The following is a 20,441-nucleotide window of genomic DNA, read 5'->3' as shown; positions in this document are numbered from 1 at the left end:
CAAAGGTCTTTGAACAGACTGTGCTCTCCAGAAAACCTGCAGCCTGATCTTCCTCATTTGATATGTGCAGAAGCTAACAGTGGTGGTACTCACAATAATTAACTGCAATCAGCCAAGAAATCCAGCAGAGTTCTTGTAGATAACTTATTTATGTCATCTTTGTGTTTCAAGAATAGTGCAACCAGTAACATTTCAAAGATACGGTAACAGCATTTGCTTCTAGCTTTACAGACCAGAGAAAACCTGGAGAATCTCTTTGCGATTCAGGGCAGGGGAGGAAGAAGTCAGGGACAGCCACCAGCGTGACAGGATCTGATGTAAAGAAGTACCAATAAAAGAAAGTGTTTTTACAGGTTCTACATTATATTAGGCAATGGTCACATAGTAACTGTATGTCCAAGCACAACAACTGCTGCCTTTTCAAGGATGGACCATCAAATTTGTTACAGGAGGGAAAACAAGATACTGTCCGCAGTGATCTTCACTCTGCAACGTGGGACTAATTATCGTTAGATTACCAAGACAAACAAGAGGGAAAGACAAGGAAGAGATAAAACAGGATTTCCACTATTTAGGTGCTGATGGAGAGATTAAGCCTGACTGCATTTCAGTTGGGAGCCTAAACAGACCAGAGCCCGGTCACATAAATCAAGCTAATTTTAAAAGGTTACATACCAGGGAGTTTGAGAAAGAAGGGGAAACAACACCGGGTCCTGTACGCTGGCCAGGCTACTAAAGGTTTTAACATCCTTTTTATAAATAATAAAGGTGCCAATTTAACACACACCAGTAAGTCTGGGGCGACGGGACCCACCGTATCAGTACCTCCCACGCCTTTAGTACCTCATTAATACTAATCAGAGCCGGCGCAGCCCTGCGTGCACTCGCATCCTGTACTTGACTCCCGGCGACACAAAAGGTTTAAATGCGGATCCCCGCCTGATTAACACCTCGACATCCCCCCGGGGGTGCTGGGTCCGGCAGCGCTTAGCGCGGGGCATCCTGCATCCCAGCTGGGGGGTACCGACGGGAAAGGGAAAGACGCGGGGAGCGGCTGAACGCGGGGCTCCTGTCGCCGGAAAAGGGGGGGGGGGGGACACGGACGGACGGACACGACTTTGGGAGACTCGGGAGATCGCGAGCTTCGGCAGCAGACAAAAAAGGAGAAATAAAAAGTTAGGGCCGGGAAGTTTTCCGCCGCTCCCCACTTCCAACCTGCCGCCGCAGCCGGCAGCGGGCCCGGGCCCCGGCCCCGGCCCCGGCCCCGGCGCCGGGCCCGCCCCCCCCCGCCCGGCCCTGCGCGGGGCCCGGGCCCGCCCCCCCGGCGCCCCCTTACCGTAGACGCGGACCCAGCCCTGCTGCTGGCAGACCGACTCCAGCAGGACGCGGTCCAGCGCGCCGCCCGCCGCCGCCTCCAGCTCCTCCGAGCCCAGCTCCGGCTCCGCGAACGCCTCTGCCGCCCAGGCCGCCGGCTCGCCCGCCGCCGCGGGGGGCGCCTCCATGCTGAGGCGGGGGGGACGAGGCGCCGCCGCCACCCGCCCGCGCTGCGCCCCGGCCGCGCCGCGCCTCGCTTCGCCTCAGTGCGCGCCGCGGCGCGGCTCCATCCCTCCCCTCCCTTCCCTTCCCCGCCCCTGCCGCCCCCCGCCCCCTGCGTCAGCGCGGGAGGAGGCGGCGGCTGCTGCCCGCCCGCTCCAGCGCCCGGCGGCGGCGGCCCCGCCGCGCCCTCAGCGCCGGCGGCATCCCGGGCGAACAGGCGCGAGCAGTGGCAGGCCGAGCGCCCGCGCGGACGGGGCGAGCGGTGGACGGCGGGGCTCGGCCAGGCCAGAGTAATCGCCCGCCGAGGCACCGGCCCGAGACCCCCCGCCCCTGCCCTGAGGGAGAGGGGGGCGGCGGGAGATGGCGGGCGGCGCCGGGACGGCCGCAGCCCTTCCTCCACCTCAGGGGCTCAGGCAGCGCTCTCCCCCGGCCCCCGCATCCCCACCCCGTGCCCGCCTCCTGCTCAGGACCGCTTCCCCACGCGGGGCTTCTCCTCGTGGCCCCCGAGGGGTTTCAAAATGGCCCCCGCGGGGTTTCCCCTCAGCCTCGGCCGCACGCCCCGCGCAGGCCGGCACCCCCCGGCGCTGGAGTAGCTGCCGCCACGGTGCCCGCCCTCCTTGCGAGTGCTCGCCGCCGCATGGGTTCACCTGCGCGGCGGAGGCAGGAGCCAGCCTGCCAGGGGAGGCGGGAAAGGCGGCTGGGAGCGGAGTTTGTGGCTTGGTAGAAGCATCCCAAAGAAGTAAAAATCAGGGGATAAGCCCGCTGGGGGTCTGCTGGGGGGTATGTGCCACATGCATCTCACGGCGTCCCTTTCTCTGACCTGCTAGTAACATCGCAGGAATCTGCAAATGATGGGTTTAGACTCAAAAAGCAGTATGAGTTGGGGTTCCCCGGGTTTCTGGGGTGCAGACCTTTTGTCAGCATTCACATTGCACTTCAGGAGCATGCCTAGTCAAGACCGTTAAATCATGCACTACATAGTCCCTTTCTTTCAGGTCCATGGGAAGGAGATGTGCTGGAGAGAAAGGAAGACGACTGGCTTGATTAAGTTTATTTCATTTAGGGGATTTCCACGTTTGTTTTCTGAATGCCTATTTACTGATCTCCCTCATTACATAAGGTTTTAATTTTCCCATTGAAGTTCTCATTGCTTAAGGTGCATGTTCTTAAAAATCCAGAATAAAATATCTGTGAATATAGCGTGCATCCCATGGTGTCTTTTAAATCACGGTATTGTAAGTTGAATCTTCAGGGGGGGTGGGCGAAGGGGTTCAGCTTGCTTTGGGTTCCTTCCCGGTAACCTCTTGGTCCGAGTTCATGCCTTTCCATGATCAATACGAACTGAGTAAATTCATCCAAGCACGTAGATTCGGTGATTATCTCCATGGTGCATAGAGGATTTAGCAAATCGGCCATCTCCTCAACATTTCTCACTGAAATCTAAAGCTTAGCATGGGCTGTGTCTAAGGGCTCATCTCTGTACACAACTTCTGCATTAGTATAAAGGAGCTAACAATTTTTTCTTTATTGAAATAGCTGTTGAATTAACGTGGACGTATAGCAGTTATACTGCCATAAAGCTGCTTTAAACTAGATAGAGCTCCCCCACTTTCTAACCGTGCTCTATGTCACCTTGTTTTATTTTGCACTACAACAGAATAAGAGGGTTCACACAGCGAGTTACTGCAGCTCTGTTGAAGAGCAGTAACTTCCCTCTGAAAGGGCCATAACGCTCTAAGCTGTGCAGCTTGGCAGGTTGCGATCAGCTGCCCGAACCTGAAGGTTTGTTTTGGGACTTCCCAAAAGTTCCTCTTGGGAGCTGAGGACTTGTAAAGTGGCAGCAAACGATGCCCTCCTGATCCAACTGGATTGGAGTACCCTTATACTGGTACAGTTGCGTCCCCGATGGAAGTTGTATTAACTATTTCAATGGAGAAAAAAGTCCTGCCAGACCTATGATTAATGGATGAAACCTTGTTTCCTGTGGGTTTGTGTCTCATGCTTGGCTGAGAGCTTGACCTGAATCTTGCCCTACAATTGGGTCATTCTCTACCCAGTTGGGAGCCCTGTTTTCTGAAACAGGATGAGTTCACGTTGCAGTTTTTCCATTGTATGGTGGGAATATGCGCCCTGCTGCGATTTCCAAGCTGAGTTTGAAATCAAAGAAACCTCCTTCTTCAAAATGTGTGGTTGTTTTGTGATTGGCAGCACTGGTGTAGCCCAGTTTCCTATGGATTCACGTCTCAGCATAGATCCCCTGGTATCTAGCAACGGGTGGACACCCTCAGTGGAGAGGCTTGTCAGATCTCTCTGCTTTACCTTGCTGCCAGTTTTCATTATTCCTGCAGGGATTTAATTAGCTTTTGGACCTTTATCCCTCTGTTTGTTTGAAACAGACCAGTGGGTTCAACGCTTCCTGAGGTTGTAGGAGGTGAGACACAGGATCAGGGGAAAAGAGAGATCCTGTGAGCTTGATGGTGTCAGCCTCAATTCTCTGGGAAATAAGGATTTTAAAATTACCCCTATAACCAAGAAGAGTTAAACCAGGCTGCAATCGGGCGAGGATTCATCCCTCCACCACTGTGACAGGCACAGGGCGATTCTGCACAGTTCTGCACAGAAGCAGCACAACCGGGACACCCAGTAACCTCTCCTGGCTCCTTCCCACCCCAAAACATGCTCTGCATCATGGTTTCCAAAGGACTGAGAGCTGAGGGCATGTGGGCCACTCCTTCCAGAGTAGACATCTGCATAAATTGCCACAATAATACTGTAAAGCAGTAGGAAAACCAATTTTTCCCTCCTACATTCTCTCTACCCCTGCTCATTCCCACTACTGATGATAATGTAACAATGTACATATTCTCCAAGCTTATCATTTAGTGGCCACAATCCAATAAACTCTTCAAGGTTTTCCCCTCCTACTCTCCTCGCAGCCCCCTTCTCGCCATCAGCCTCCCAGAGACTTCTCCGTCCCTCACACAAGTCTGGGGTCTTTACCTGCTGCAGCTGCAGGGAGCTTGCACAAGCAGCTGCAGGGGGAAAAGGGGATGAAGCTGCACTGAGAAAGAGAAGAGAAGCTGGCATGTTGTGAGGGAAGGATGTGGCTGCTGAGCTACTGCCAAAAGGGGAATAGTGGAGTCTTAAAAAGCTGCCACAGAGTCCTGGGACAACAATTACGCAGGAGCAGTGCAAGACACCGGCAACTGGTTCCCATCAAGTGAGGACCGGTTGTATCTGCAAGTATGATCAAGCAAGGTCTGGAACGACTGGATAGTGAGGTTTCTGAAATTCACACGGTAGCAGAAAACAAAATCCATCCTCCTGCCTTTATTTGTGGGTTTTGGTGCAATAGAAACAATAATAAAAAGCAGGGATGACTAAAATAGGAAGGCTGGTTTTGCAGGCATGACAGCAGCAAAAAATAGACATATTTTATAAATAAAGATGTCCTGGAAATCAGAGACTGCCGAGTTTCATGCTCATCAGCTCAGCTGTTCTGGCTGTGGGTCTTCTCCTCCAGTAGCGCACAGGGGATTTGTGCAGGCATAAATGAGCAGTAATATAAGCACATGCATGAAATTCCCTTCATGTAAAACAGCCCCATCAGTTGATCTACTCGTGGCCATCATGTTAACCCACAGGCTCTAGTTAAATTAGGGCTGGAGGTTTGCTCAGAATAGGTTAAATCAAAGTGTTTGAAGACAGCTGCATATGTATTTCCGTTAAGCCAAAGACTGTATGTATTGTAGAAGAAATTGAACTACATCAGTTTGACTTGAGAAAATAAAGCTTTTGAGCTGACCTTCTTCCAGGAGAACGAATTCGCGTCTTCAGGAGTGAGCAAGTCTCACTTCAGTGATCTTATCTCAAAAAAAGTCGATAATAAAATGAGAAGAGACATGGAGGAGAGTGGTAAGGACAGTGGAAGTGATGGGATAGATACCATATGAGGAGGAAAGACTAGAAAAATGAAGAGACTCTAGTTTGGAAGAACAAAACCTTGGGGCAAGCAAAGACAGAGAAGTCTGAAGAGGCCAGAGAGGTCTGGTATGGACCTGGAATTATTTTTCCCTGTTTCTCACAACATGAGAGCAAAGGAGTGTGGAGAGAAATGTTCAGGAGCCAGGTCTAAAGCAGACAAAAGGAAGTACTTTTTCACACGACACATAATTACATTGTGGAACTTAACTGCCACAGGATGTCATGGAGGCCAAAAGTATAAATGAATTAAAAAAAAAAGGATTAGACAAATTCATACAACCTCCAGCTCAGGAAGTCTCTCAACTGCTGATTACCGGGAGCCGGGAGGGTATGCCGGAGGAAGGATCACTTTATACTCTCCCTCTTCCGATATCCCTTCCTAAGCATCTGCAGCTGGCCACGGCCAGGCGCTGGTTATTGCCCAAGGTGAACGTTTATTCTGAGCCAGCCTGGCAATGCTTATATCCTCCTGGTAACTCCCTATGGATGGAGCCTTAGGGACCAGAGGCATCTCCTGGCCAGATACAGGACTGACCCCTAATTTTGTTGCCTCCAGCCAACTCAGTCCCAGCGAAGTCTGTCGTGGCCACTCTGTGCTGATTTAGGCTGGTGTAATTGAGGCCAGATTGAGCCCTGAAACCTTCAGAGAGACTCTTCCGCTTTCCCTGCCCCTGGGATTAAGCGCTGAAATCTCCGTGCTAAAACCCTCTTTGAACGGGGATGGCAGATAATGCACAAACTGATTAAAAAAACCCCAGCGCTGGGGAAAGTTAAATATTAAAGAGCCAAGGCCCAGTTTTAACTGCTGCTGCTGTCCCTCCTTCATCTCATGCCAACTGCCTCCAGGATACATGTGCTGACACTGAATTTCTACCTCACAAAAGCGGCCGCAGCAGGGGCTTTAAACTCAGGCCGTTAATGCCGGGATAGGAAGCAGAAAAAATAGAACAAAGGCAGCGAGGGGCTCCTCCGGCTCGCACCCACTCTGACCGTGCCCGATCCACCCCTGCAGCATCGCAGGGTGGCTACCCGGGCACCCCCTGCCCCAGTGAGGCATTTTGCTCCTCCGTTGTTTCCTTTGACTTCCCAATATTAGTAGGTCTAAAATCTTTTGCTGCCTGCTTAGCCCTGTTGTAACTAAACTATAATTTTCACTAGCAGAGAAGAGGGATTTTGGAGAAACATCTGGTCTCGTTTCATCAGGATAACATCTCTGTCTCTATTTATACACACGTCGGGATCATTGTAGCTCTCAGCTGTTCTTCACTGGACAGCCCCTTTCAAGCTGCCGTGTCCCACTCTGTTAGGGCAGGCGGTGGGTCAAGGCCAGCTTGCTGCGACGTGAAACAGAAACCGGTCCTAAAAATGTGGACTTGTGAGAACTTGTCCTCGCAACACTTGGCGCTCGCTGTCTGCTGGGCTGGTGACAATGTGCTTCGATGGACGGGGTTGCTCCTGTCCTTTCAACGTGGTGGAGAGAAACTGGGGAAAACCCATCCAACTGGTAAAATAATAGCTATTCGCACAGTAATTCCAAAGATTTTGCTGATCAAAGGTCAGGCCTGCAATGAGCCAACCTCATCGGTCTGAATAAGCCAACCTCCATAGCCCGAATTTTCCTCCAAAATCGCGATGTGGATTTCGGAGGAAAACTCAGACCATCAAGAAGAGACAGGCTGGCCCCAGCTCTTCTCTACAAGGTGTTAACAGATAAGCTTTGACCCTGCAGAGACACGGGAGGGTCAGAGACTCTGCTTGGGAAGGTGGCATGTCCTACTTAATTCACCATGGTGGGAAAAATCCGCTCTGCTGCCTCCACTCCAGCACTCACAAGACATCACATCTCATTCGGCATGTTTAAAAAACCCTCAAGTCAAATGGCTGAGTACCTGGAAAATTACCAGACCGCATGTTCAGCAGCGCAAGTTGCTGTATAAAATGAACACTCATCTCCTGAATGATGATGGTGTGTAGGTCAGCATTAATCATCTCGAGAAAGTCTACCCCACTGCTCCGCTTTTCCCTCAAATGGGCTGTTCCTCTCCTCCCATCCCAATTCACTTCTAGCTCTGCGTGCCACCAAAACATAGCTATTTTAGCATCACTCCCTCTCCTCGTTTCAGGAGATCTGAACTGTTTATTAACTATTTTCTGATACACAGCTACAAAAGGAGGAGCCACTCGGAGATACAGATTTTTGTAACCCAAATGAGACCAGCGTTTTCAGATGCTACTATTGATTGTACTGAGGTTGCAAACTCCCTGGAGCAGGATTGAATTTCACCCTGCGTTTGTACCATCTGATGGGATCCTGCCTCTTCAATATACTACTTCAAAATATTCTTCTCAGCAGTGACCTGAGGTTGGGTAGATCAATATTTGTCTACTCAGCTCCGGTCTAATTTTCATATGCTCTTGGTAATCCAAGTCCACCTGAATGCAACAGAAAGGGCCAATCCTGCCTATTGCATGAACCGGGCAGAAATGTGCATCCTTCCCGAAACACCACCCTGCAGGAGCAACTCTTGAGGAAGGAAATATGACTCAGTCTTGGGAGAATATGGTCCAAATATAAACCCTCGTGATTCTGTGGACATGTTGGGGTGGAGGGGTGACCATTTGAGCCCTTGTGAGCTCCTCACTTCCAGGATTCTTCTGTTTTTTTCCCCTCATTTAAGTCAGTCCCTTTGCAGCACACTGAGTACCTTTGCAGAATGTGTCAGAAGTGCACCAAACTGGCCAATTTCTGTCTAGTTGCTGAGAAACATTCTCTCACCCTGAGCAAAACTACACAAAGGAGACTAAGGGAGCAGCCTGAGATAACAGCACCTTATCCTGCCAGCGGGATGCTCTTATGGTGAAATCTGCCTTCATCCCATCCCTTTTATGAAAAGCAAATGTGAAGGCATGCACAGCACTGACCTTTTTTTCCATCCCGTGGGATTTGGGGAGGAGGGGAATGAAGAAAGGCTGGTGCTGGAAGACAAAGTTCTGATTTTGGATATCTTTTCTTTGGGCCCTGGGGTGTGAGGATTGGACACAAAGCTTGAGGAATGGCTGGATGTGGCCTTGCTGGGGTACTGGGAGTCTGATCAAAGGCACTCACAAGTTGGTGCAGGGCCCTTGTTAAAGAAGGCGGAGGTTCCTCTCTGTCTGCTGGAGATGCTCAAATCCTCTGTTCTGGCAACACGTTCCCTTGCCTTGCCGGTCAGGAATATCCAGACACAAAAAATCCTTCAGCTTGTCAAAAGCAGTCAGCTGGCTTTAAAGCCCAAATGACTCACTTTTTATTTTTTTCTTTATTTTCTCTTTTTAATAATGGCTGCCTGTCTGCTGCCGCCCCTACTTTAAAACAAATAACCAGCCTTCAGCAACCTTCAGAACAGATCTGTAAAACTCTCTAACTGACTCTAACAAGCAAAGGCAAGACTGTGACAAACCTCCCGGCTTTCTCTTCATGGATTGGATCATCTTCAGGGAGCACAGGACTGGCATTTAAAAATGTAGCCTTTGAACTGGTCCTTTTTTTGTGATAAAGCTGGTCCCCGGGACATTGGGGAGGTGACGACAGCAGATGCTGTGATGAGTCAGTGCAGAGGAGGCTGTGGGATGGACATGGGGTCAGTGAAAGAGTACATTTACTGGACTGTGCTCAGCCAAAAAGGTTTGGGTTTTATCTTTGGGCAAGAAATGAGGCCAACAAGGAAGGAATGATTTATTTGTCCCTATTTTTCTTGTCAGACTCCAGGTTAGATGACTTGGCTTGAACTTTGAGAAAAGAATAATCATTAGATTTATCTACATCTCTAGGAACGCGGGCTTCTTTTTCTGGGCTGCCTATATTATTAATTTATCCAGCTTCTCTCTGCTATGTTTTTGTTCTGCATTGCCCAAACAGATGGGTTCCCTTCCTTTGCTATTGTGAGCGGAGACAGATGCAAATAAATAGGCACTTGTGCTCTGTTGTGTGGTTACCTAGAGAGGCTGTTGTTTGCAAACAAAGGCTGTACCACGACACAAACAGCCTCGTTTGGTGTAGCCTGGAGATTCACTTCATTAAACATACTGCCCTGGGCTCCCCCCACGCTGCCCTTCAATGTTTATCATTGGAGCTGAGTGCAGCAGCAGCAGTGGCAGCATCCACCAAAGTAGAACTGATCAAGAGTGCTGTAAGATGCTGACATTTCAGAAGAAGGGAGGAGCAAAATGTATAAGCTCTCCTTCTCTCCCCTCCCAATTCTCTAACCTATTGTTCCTTTACATGTTTGAATAAATAGAGGAAAAAACACTGCTCTGGAGCACAAGGCAGCCGTTTCATAACAGCTCATGTACACACAAATACAACGTCCAGCTTTCTCCCCTGTCCTGTCAGCAGACCCAGACAGTTGATACACATTACCTTGCACCACAAGCAGTAGCTGCCTGTGGTTTTACAGGGGCTGGATGCCAGTTTTGGGAATTTCCTTGTGGACCACATGGAAGCAGTGACTGTAGCTGCCAGCTCTCAAAGCCAAGTCCAGCCCTGCCTCCCACAGGGAGGGCACCTGCAAAGATGCTGGGATGGAGATGCATCCCTGCCTGTCACCTGTGAACCTCCTGGGAGCAGAGCCTGCCCCATAGGGTTGATGGCCATGGTGGGTCCTCGTCCAGGACTAGGCATCATGGTGACATGAATAAGATACCAGTGTAGCTGTTGTAGACTCAGTCCCTGTTAAAAATGCAGACATCATTAAAGCTACATGCCCATGCTTGTCCTGGTTCAAGCTGCATTTAAAACAAAATGTAGGAATCCCAGAGTTGGGTCCTACAAAAGAAAACTGAGTCTCAGAGCAAGAATTGCCTTGTGGTGGAAAATGGCTGTGTGGTGCTGGTCACAGCAGCCCTTTAGCTCAAAGACTGCAACCAGAATTTAGGGTTGCAAAGAGATGATTCGGGACATTGGAGTGGTACAGAGGCAGACTGAAAACCATAAAAACATCTCAGGCACTTCAGAAGAAACACCTGAACAGAAATGCCTCCACTGAACGCAAGGTTATAACCACATGACAACAACAATAGCCACAATCAGAGCGATGACGTAGCTTTGCATTTCTGAGCAGCGTTCTGTCCTGAGAGGAAGGTCTAGGCTTCCTTGATTACCACGTGAGCCTCAGGTCTCAATCCCTCTGCCTTTGTTTTGCCTGCCAGAGTCTCTGCGAGGATTTTGGTGCTCTCTTCCACTGGGTGTTAGCACCTGGGTATTTATTTTAAGAGATGGGCAGCAACATCCCTCCAGGAGTCAAACTTGCTGCTCATGCTGTGCCTGCGTGGCATTTGGGGCATCAGATGTCCTACCTCAGTCAATTAAGTATCCCAGGATAAAAATACTGCCATTTCATTTCTGCTTTTCTAGGAATAAAGCATGCATTTGGAGTGCAGATGACAGCCGTGCCATCTGTACAGGAGGGGAGAGACTCCTGAAGGTGTTGAGCAGACAGGAGCAACGCTCAGCGGCTGCAGCACAGGGAGAAAGCAAGCAGCATGGGATGGTACCATTTTTACAGTCCCTATTCTGCCCTTAATTACGAGCTTAAGTGATGGCTAATAAAGATGATCCAAAACAAATAAATTGAGCTGCTGCTCTAATTAAGCGGCTTTTGCTGCATGCAATGAGCCAGACCCATCTGTGTCATAGTTCAGCAGAAGCCAGGAAGGTTCCACAAGGGATTCATTTGAATTGCATCTGAACTGCTTCAAGGAGGAAAATACAGTGCTGACCATCTTGTTTCCTACACTGCTAGCCAAGAAACGCTGGTCCGTTCCCCAGACAGTCATCCTGGGCAGGGGCACAGTCATTCACATATATTTAATTTGATTGCATCTGCCTTTATGGCAAGTACATTAACGTGAGACCTTCTGTTGCTTATAGGAGGGAAGCTTGAAGCTGTTGGGAAGCAGCGATTGTTTTTCTGGCCAGATAATACTACAACAGTAACACTTCATGGCTGTGCCCCCATTTTTTAACCAGCCCCATACAGCAGAGACAAGAAGCGATTACTATTGGACATATGCTTATTTGATGGATGAAATGAGCTGACAGACTCTCCTTGGCAAATTGCAGCAAAAGGCTTTTCAAGTTGTCCATTTCAACTCACAGGTAGGGGCTGATGCCTGGGAAGGGCAGATGCGAAGGACAGCATATACGGAGAGAGCCCACGCCGTGACTGCCCTGCAGATGTACAGCTTTAATTTCAGGAGCCTGAACTCCCAAACTGCAGCTAACGCTCCTACAAGCCTCCGCTCTCCAGACGTGCAATGCCCAGTCATCTCTGCGGGTACAGTCCAAAATGTTTAGGGCTCCCTGTGCATGAGTGCAAATTTTTGAGAAATACTGAGCATCTGGGAGATACATAGGATATTTTCATCCCTCCTCTGTATTTTCCATAGAATAATGTAGTCTCAGCACCGTATCTTCTATGTCCACAGCTGGTATTTTTAAATCCACTTGCCCCAGAGAAGAGCCAGTATGTGATCCTTTTGCAGGACTCCAATCCAGGTTGTGTATGATGTCTTGTAACAACATGCCCTGGCATATCTGAAAATGGTACCAGCGTTCAGCTTGAGCCTGCTCCCTTCTCCTTCCTGTCACCATAACGCACCAGGGCTAGTGGTTGTGACCCTGGTAAGAAAGGCACTCTCTCCTTAAGATATTAAGATACCATTTATTGGAGCTAATCCTAGAAGGAAAAAGGGCATAGCATAGAAAATCTCACATCCATTCAGATGCGGGGCACTCAGAGTTGTGCAGCATCAGTTGGATCTCTGGTCAGGGCATGGTACCCTGCTCAGATCCCATCCGTTCGTACTGTCACCAACACTTTGGTCTTTAGAGCTCTTGCAGGATTTTATTAGAAGAAACCAACTTGTTCCTCATCCCAAGTGTCAAGCAAAAGCATGGTCACATGCAAACGTGCTGCTTCACTTGAAGATAAAGACAAGGATGTGCAGGTGGTGTGAGTGCTGGTGCCAAGCGGGAGCTGCCTCCAATACGATTAGCCAGCAAAGTTTACCCTGTGCCAAGGGATGCACATGGCATGACATGAGCTGGACAGCCACGTTGTACGTGCGGCACAGCACAGCATCTTCACAGGGTAACTGCTATGTGGACCAGTAACTGCTGGATGTACCATGGTCTTCCTTTTAGGGTCACTACAATAACAAATAGCCACACTGATTTCTCCAGACCCAAATTTGTTGTCTCATAGTCCCTCCCCAATATGCATTCCCATCCACCTTCTGGACAGAGAGTTATAAGATGTTTCAGCCCAAGAAGTACATTATTTTCTCTGCAAATACTTTTCTCTGAAAATCATATGCAAACAGCAATGCAGCTTCAGAGCGGGAGATCCCCTGAGGGGAAAGGATGAGCTTGTGGTTAAACCATGGGACGGAGAGTCAGCAGATCGGGGTTTCTCATCCCCTGGCTCTGTGAGCTTTGACTCACTCTGTGACCCCTGTGTGGTTCATGCATGTTTGGTTTCCCCATCTGGAAAATCAGTGTGATGACACTGCAATGGCAGCACATGGCCATTTATAGCTGCTGGGAACCAGCATGGGTGCCTGCAAAGGCACACTCTTTCATTACAAAAAAAAAAAAAAAAAAAAAAAAAAAAAAAAAAAAAATTGAGCCTTCGGGATGCAAAATGCTCCTCTGCAAAGTTTTCCGCCAGTGTGGTTCACCAGAGCTGCAAAGATCTACTTAGATATTTAAATATTTACCCAGCATTTAAATATTTACCCAATATTGAAAGCATCAGTCAGCACTTAATGCCTGGTCCCCTGGGGATGCACAGCCACATGGGCAGCTGTGCCATGGGGAGTTGCACTGTGGGGCCAGACTGCCAGGAACTGCAGCGATTCTGCTGCCCCAAGGTGGGATGGGGCATGGGGTGGCCTGGAAGGCCCTGAGGCACACTTTCCTTTTCCCCATCCATTCCTCTCTCCCCTTCAGCACCCACTGTCTCCCCCAGAGCCTGCCTGTGGCTCAGCCCCGGGGCAGGGCTTCCTTCACATCCCCTCAAGCCCAGCGCTGAAGATCTTTGCTCCCACACCACCTTCCTGGAGCATCCCCAAGATCCTCCTTGGCTTTAGCTGGGAGCACTTTATGAAACACTGCCCTAGTGAGAGGATGGTATGGTTTTACCTTCCGCGGGCATCTGTGTTTCAGGATGGGCATCCTGTGACAAGCCTTCTGGAGAGGAGGTGCTTGGGGGTCCTGAGCTGGCAAAGCCCCTGGTCTTGCAAGATGTCCCATGCCCTCCTCTGCAGCCCCACCAGGTATACTGATCACTGCAAAGGCTCATGGCATTTGATGGATTGCCAAGAATAATCTAATGCCCTTATACTAGGAAAGTAAATCAAGTTGTGTTCCTCGGGGGAGCTTGTACCTGCCCTGCCCAGTCTGCTCTATCTCCAGGATCTCTTGTCCCTCTGTTCCCCTCTTTCAGCTCCAGTCCTCTCCTGCTTCAGTGCCCTCTTCTCTTTGGATCTCTCCTGCTGCCCTGTACCCTCTGCAAACACTACTGCCGTTGCCAGGAGTTCGTTGTGAGTGCAGGGGCCACCAGCCCTCCATAGCTTCATGCACTGGACAAAGCCCTGCTCTGGGAATTTGACAGCATCTCCAGCGCCCTCTCCACTTGCTCAACCCCGTCCATTTGCCCTGAAACTCTCCACAACACAAGGGTGTGCTGCTTTTCATATTATTTGGGCAATGCCTTACAACAACATAAGCCCCACTTTCAAATTGTCCCCTTTAATGCTACATTAGCAAGAATAGAGCTGTCTCTCCTCACTGATACATCTCCAGGCTCTTTACAGAGAAGAGGGTCTTTGCCCCCATTTTACAAGTGTGGACACTGGATTTCCACAAGTGTGGAAGATCTCCAGGCAGAGAAGCAGCAGCAGCAGAGCTGGAAGATCTCCTATGTCCCATCCCAGTGAAGTTGCCTAAGAACAGGACATACAAACAGACAAAGGTTACGTGCAGGTTGCAAAAGGTAGACAAGATAGAAGGAAAGAAAAAGGTTAAATCCAAGACGCAAGGCAACATGATGTTCAGATCTCACTCCCCTTCCATGTCACTTCCAGTATCTGCCAGCCCATCCCAGTGTACACTCCACCATGGTGGTGGGGTGTTTAGTACATATTTGCCATGTCCTTGAAAGACCAGAGCTCTGCAAAAGTGTTTTGTTTTGGTTTTTTTTCCCAAATTATTTGCTCTGGGGAAAGGGGATGACAAGCTTAAAATCCACAGGGCCTCATGTACCTGCACCAAGGAGATAAAATCCACAGAAGTGTCCTGTAATGATCAACATACACTGAAAAAATAAACATCCCAAACTGAAGCATAGCACAAAACTGTCCCAGCACGATAGCTGCTCCTCAATGCATGCCGTTCATTTTCCACCAGATCCCATGGGACAATATCCCAGGGGAGAATCCACACAACCACAGCAAAACTGGTTGCTGTCCCCAGTTTTGTCTGGTTGAGACTGTAACCCTGTGCTTTAGAGGGCACCAGTGTTTTTTTGAGAGATGAGACAGCACAGTGGTTAGTGTGACAACTGGAGAGATCAGGATTTGGTTATTCAGACTTTGCTGCAGACTCAGGGCAGCATCTCAAACTCTTCTGCTGCTGGGGGATGGGAGGGAGTTAATGTTTGTCCCCTTCTCTCTTGCAGGTCCCAGTGGGTATGCATTACTGCGGGTTAAATTTTGCTGGTATCTTGGCCTGCCAGGGATTGTGTCAGGAAAATCATGCTCTTCCCTTCACTCCTGGTGAGACAGTGACTGATCTGTGCAGGAAGTATAGAGTGGCTAACAAACTAAAGTATTAAATACTCATTGGGTTAAGAGCAGAGGAACAGCCCTGGGAAATGAAGGCCATGCAGGTAAAGCAGAGGCTTACTTAAAGCATCTTCTTGGAGCCAACAAGACCACCACGTTTCAACATCGTTTCTGAAAATACTCAATGTAAAATATTTTGTATTTTCAAGGTAGTGTGCAAAGAGCACTTATGCTAGTCTGGGGAGAGCTACAGTAAATATTAAGCTTGCCTGAAAGCTAAGAAACCCAAAGCATAGAGAGGTTTTGGGCAGGGCTGGGTACTCCTGTCCTAAGCCTAGAGTCCTCAGTGCTACCGTAATTCATGTAAGCACATGAGACAGCCTAGCATCGTGGGTAGGGGTGCCAGCCTGTCCCTGGGCAGACATACCACCCTGGCACCCTTCAGCCTGGTGTGGACACTGACTGTTCCCCTGCTGAAGGCACATCCTCACCCCTTGCAAAAAAACACTCTGGCCCTGGGCCCCTGTGTCTTTCAGTGCACAGGCAATGCTTATATGGTCCTTCTTGCTCTAAGCCCTTCAGGCTGAGCCATCTCCTTTGGCTTTGCCCATCCAGGAGCGTTGTGTCTTGTGCCTTGGACTTCTGAAGTCCAAGGGCATGAAAATGTCCCGTTTCCTCTGCAAAAATATATTGGTATTCCCAATTAAAAGACATCCTTACCTAGTTAAGCAAGCGGTTGCTGTCTGCTGGGCTGATGCTGCCATCTTCTGCCCACCTCGTGCTTTGCTGCCAAAAACTTCCCCAGCCGTTGGCCCAGGGACCCGCCCATGTACAAGGTAAAGGAGATGAGAAAAATGCAGGAATGTAAGAATTTAGGAATGGCCTCATGTTCCCTCATCGGTCACTGTGGGTGAACATCCAGATGTGTGCCACGGGGGTTGTCCTCTTCAAGCCTTTGCATCGTGGTTGTGGATGCAGGTGAGAAGTGCTGCGCTCTGCCGGATGAAGGAGAAGGCATAGGCTCTGCGTGAGGAATCACATTCAAAAGATGAAGGGGGTAAATATGTGCAGTTAATGCAATTGCTAAGTGGACTGTTATCAGACACAGCTTGAGCTGTTCATGGTTCTTCCTGAAAATGCAGGAAAATCAAATGCTTAATTCAGAGAGAACAGCAGGACCATGCAATTTCTCTCCTGACACCCATCCAATAAGGGTTTTTTGGCAGGGATACAGAGTAATTGGTGTGACTGGCACTAAAGCTATGGCAGTGGAGTGGGTTGTTGATCAGAAGGTAAGGATACAGAGCATTTGTTTTCCAAAATTGGGAAAGACTTTTGCCTCTTTGGGGCTTTATTTCTGCCAGAGCTGCTACCTCACAACCCTTTGATTACTTTTTTCCCTTCCTCTGGCACCACTGGTGGAATGGGATGCTCGGGGGGAGTTTTTCCCAAACAGCAGGCTATTAAAAGATGTAAAAACCGTTAAAACAAACCTTTTCACATACCAATCCCCCACAATGCCTCACCATGGGTTCAATTCAGCAGAGCTTCAGCCCCATCCCTCCTTGGGATTGTGTTGCAGGTCTTTGTATGCAGATGCTGTGGCAGATGCCTGAAGGTGTCATACGAGGATGCAGTGGCATTGCCGACCACTCACTGGTTCTTGACCATAGGACAAGGCTTTAGCCAGGGTAAGTGGCAGCAGCAGCAGCTCAGAGGGCAACACATGAAGCATAACCCCAAACCTGGACATTTCAGCTGTCAAAAATGTTGTGGCATCTTGTCTTTTGCACACATCTGTATAAACTGGGGCAGATAATTTCAGGTTTGCACCTTGATTTTTCCCTCCTTCTAAGAGGGGGGGAAGTGTGCAGATCCCATGGAAGTGGGGATTGCAGAGCATCCAGGGGGATGCAGCCAGTGAGAGATGTGCTCAGCAGCCCTGGCCTGTTGAATTTCAACAGTGTTAAGTTATCAGGGCCTGCAGGAAAGGCAGCTCTTATAAAGTAAACCTACAGATACTATGCAAGCTTTGAAACTGTTCAATGTGAACTTTCCTCAAAGAATTTGATGTTCCTGGTAAACCTGTTCAGCACTGAGAGGTTCTATAAACCACAGGCCATGTGCAGTGGTGAATTAATTCCCCATTCTCCTTGCTGGGAAGTGTCCTGAGAAGGCAACATTGCACAGCTGTCTCACCAAAGACGAGCTTGCTGTCCATGTGCGTCTCTCCTGATGGGGCCCTAGGGCAGCAGCTCTGTTTTGGAGGAGCAGGGTCATACCACTCTGCCTTGGCTAGGGAGCTGTAGTGGGGGATGTCTGCAACTCACTGGATTTTCAATAGCAGCTGAAACGCTGAGTTCTCTGCTCCTCTGAAATACAGAAGCATCACTAGACAAAGCCATAGAGATTAAGCAAAATTCCTGATGTTCATACGGAGGGACAACAGCAGAGGTGGCGACAGCCTGCAGAAATCACATCTACACCTTGATTCATACAATCCTCCTCCCCCTGCCCCGCAGCAGAGGCAAGACATGGTCTGTCTGAAAGGTACAGGAGTGACATTTTTCTCTACCGCCTGGAGTTAATGTACTTCTGCTTGTAAAGTCATCTGGCAAACGTGGATCCTTGCTTAGCAGATCATTTCACTTTGCAACATCAAAGCTTTGTGCTGGCACAGAGCCAGTGCCTTGGGTTCAGCTGAGCCCAGGGAGGGGACAGACCTCCTTTCCAGAGAGGTACCCCTCAAATGGCTGCAGTATCCAGTAGATCTCTCATTGCAGGGGGGATTCTTGTGGTCTTAAAACATATTGTCCCCTTCAGAAATCAATGATATGTTTCTGCTGTGCCATATACATGTACACATTTTAAATATATACAGAGAAAGAGTTGGGTCTCTGGCTCCAACTTCCTGTTTGCTATAAATAAAGTAAAAACATACCTCCGGCCTGAGATGCTCTGTGCTTCTCTGAGCAGAGCAGCTTTTGCACTGGGTGGTGGGTTTTCCTTTGGTCTCAGGTGATAGTGGCAGCTAGAAGCAACCCCAAATATGAGCTGGCTCTGATGAGCAGCGTGAGCCACAGCATGAACTACAGCTGGAGCAGACAGAGAGGACGTGAAGATGCTCAAAAGCAACTGAGCAGTCAACATGGCCATTGAGGCCATCATTGGAGACATCTTCAAGGCAGCTCTGCAAAGTTGCACTGAAATAAAGGCCCTGCCTTGCTCTGCCTTATGACAAACCTGTGCAAGCGCAGGTGAGGCTGTTGACCTGTTTGAAGGTTTTGCTGCCCTTTGGGGGAAGATTAAGCAAATGCATTGGGCTCTGTTTGCAGAGATGCAGCCAAGGGGAGGCTACTTTAGGGTCCAGATACAGCCAACCATGTCCCAGGGGCAATGTGCTTAAGCCACCTGTGCACACAGAGGAACTTGGCTTGTTGCATTTTTTTTTTTTGGGGGTGGTGGGTGGGTGGTGGTGGTGTTAAGTATGTTCTCTGAAAACTGACACTAAAGTACAACAGCCCAGACCAGAGTGTTTCATACCTGAAAGCTCAGCATCCACAGCTCTTCAGCCCTCCTCAGAATGCAAGTACTGCCTCAGGAAGAGGTGCAAGACCTCCACTAGATTTGTCTTCTTTCCTCCCCTCTCCTTGCAGGTTGGCGTGGGAAGGCAGAATTGTGGGGATGGGTTTTACCAGAGGAAAAATCCCCTTGATTCCCACCAACCTGCTGCTTCTGAAGAGTGTCTGCCACAGGAGTGTGCTGGAGTCAGTACCAGGAAGATGATTTCCACATTTTTTTCCTCTACTATCTCCCTCCATTCCCCAGTATTGCCAGTAGGGAAATATCCATCCCCATGTTGGAGCAGCCTTCAGACTGGAAGAGGTAAGTGTGGAGCAGATTCCTCAGGATTATTTTAGCAAAGCTTTTTTTTTGTAGGTAGAAACAGGTTTTTGTGTGCAGTTAGGCCCCTGGCACAAAAGCCTCCAGACTCGTGCTTCTCTAAGAAACAAAAATATTAAATCAAGAAATCCCATTTTCCCCTCACCCTTTTTAATCTTCTTTCATTGTATTTAAGCCAGGGAGCCGTTAACTCCCGGTTCGGTACTGCAAGGCCAGAATTGTGACATGCTCAATGGCAAAAATCATATAAAACCACTCACTCCCATACCAAAGAGTTTGTGGTCTTAAAGGATAATATGCTGGGATATTATTTTAGAAGTAGATTAGTGGACCCTGAGGTGCCTTCATTTGCATTTTTCCCCTGATCACCTGTGAAGGTGTTCAAAACACTTTTTTTTTTTCCTCATTTGATGGTATTTTAATCCTTAAATAATGGCTCAGCTCCCCAGAAATATTTATGTAGCCACCATCCAGCACACTCAGGGATGTAAGGCAGAGGAATACCCAGGAGCTCATCTGGTTCCGAGTTATTTCAATCCCAGCAGTGGATCCCAGGGATGGAAAGCCCAGACTCAGATGCAGACCTTCTCCCATGCATCCTCATTCTGCCCCTTCCTTCCCTGCAAAGCCCAGCCCTGATGGCCATCACCATATAGATACCCAGGGCTTTGCATTTGCAGGTAGATAAAGCCTTCAACCACATGCTCCAGTGCAAGTCCCAGGGAAGGTCATCATCTCCATGAAGTAAGAGTGCTGTTTCCTCAGGACTCAGCCAGAGGAGGAGGCTCTCCAAGCTCCCACCCCAACAGTGGACAAGCCAAATGAGTCAGGGACACAACTTAGTTATGGTAGCTTAAGAAGTTGCTGCATGTCAGCTGAACGGGGTAGCTGTTGATGGCTGCGTGCTTTTAGCCTGTCCCCTTTCTTGGCTTAACCACCAGCTGGAAAGGCTCCTGCTGAGGCTGAGAGCTCTGCAGCCCAAGTGAGAGGGGGAACCTTTGCAGCCACTGCTCAGTTGTGTGGCTGATGCTTTGCTTCATGCCTTCACACAGCCCAGGGGACCCCATAGTACTGTCAGGGATTTCTTGCATGACTATACTTGTGTGTGTTGTGTGGTAAATCAGAGGATCCCTCAGCATCGAGCTTACCTTGTCAATAACCTGTATCAGCACAGCTGCAGGAACAGTAATTTT

General features: G+C 49.2%; 1 protein-coding gene across 1 annotated transcript; it reads left to right on the top strand.

Moving 5' to 3' along the window:
• Window positions 1-11,683: 11,683 nt before the first annotated feature.
• Window positions 11,684-19,996, top strand: LOC143160308 (quinone oxidoreductase-like protein 2). Its single transcript, XM_076338034.1, is given in 11 exon segments — window positions 11,684-11,834; window positions 13,727-13,836; window positions 15,240-15,344; window positions 16,572-16,637; window positions 18,364-18,449; window positions 18,451-18,544; window positions 19,003-19,085; window positions 19,087-19,141; window positions 19,144-19,234; window positions 19,933-19,965; window positions 19,968-19,996. Coding segments are annotated over 11 exon segments (903 nt in total).
• Window positions 19,997-20,441: the final 445 nt, after the last annotated feature.

The sequence above is a fragment of the Aptenodytes patagonicus genome, chromosome 5 (genome assembly GCF_965638725.1).
Source record: "Aptenodytes patagonicus chromosome 5, bAptPat1.pri.cur, whole genome shotgun sequence".
Taxonomy (NCBI): Eukaryota; Metazoa; Chordata; class Aves; order Sphenisciformes; family Spheniscidae; genus Aptenodytes; species Aptenodytes patagonicus.
Note: the sequence above shows the minus strand (reverse complement) of the source record. Positions and strands in the feature narration are given on the sequence as shown.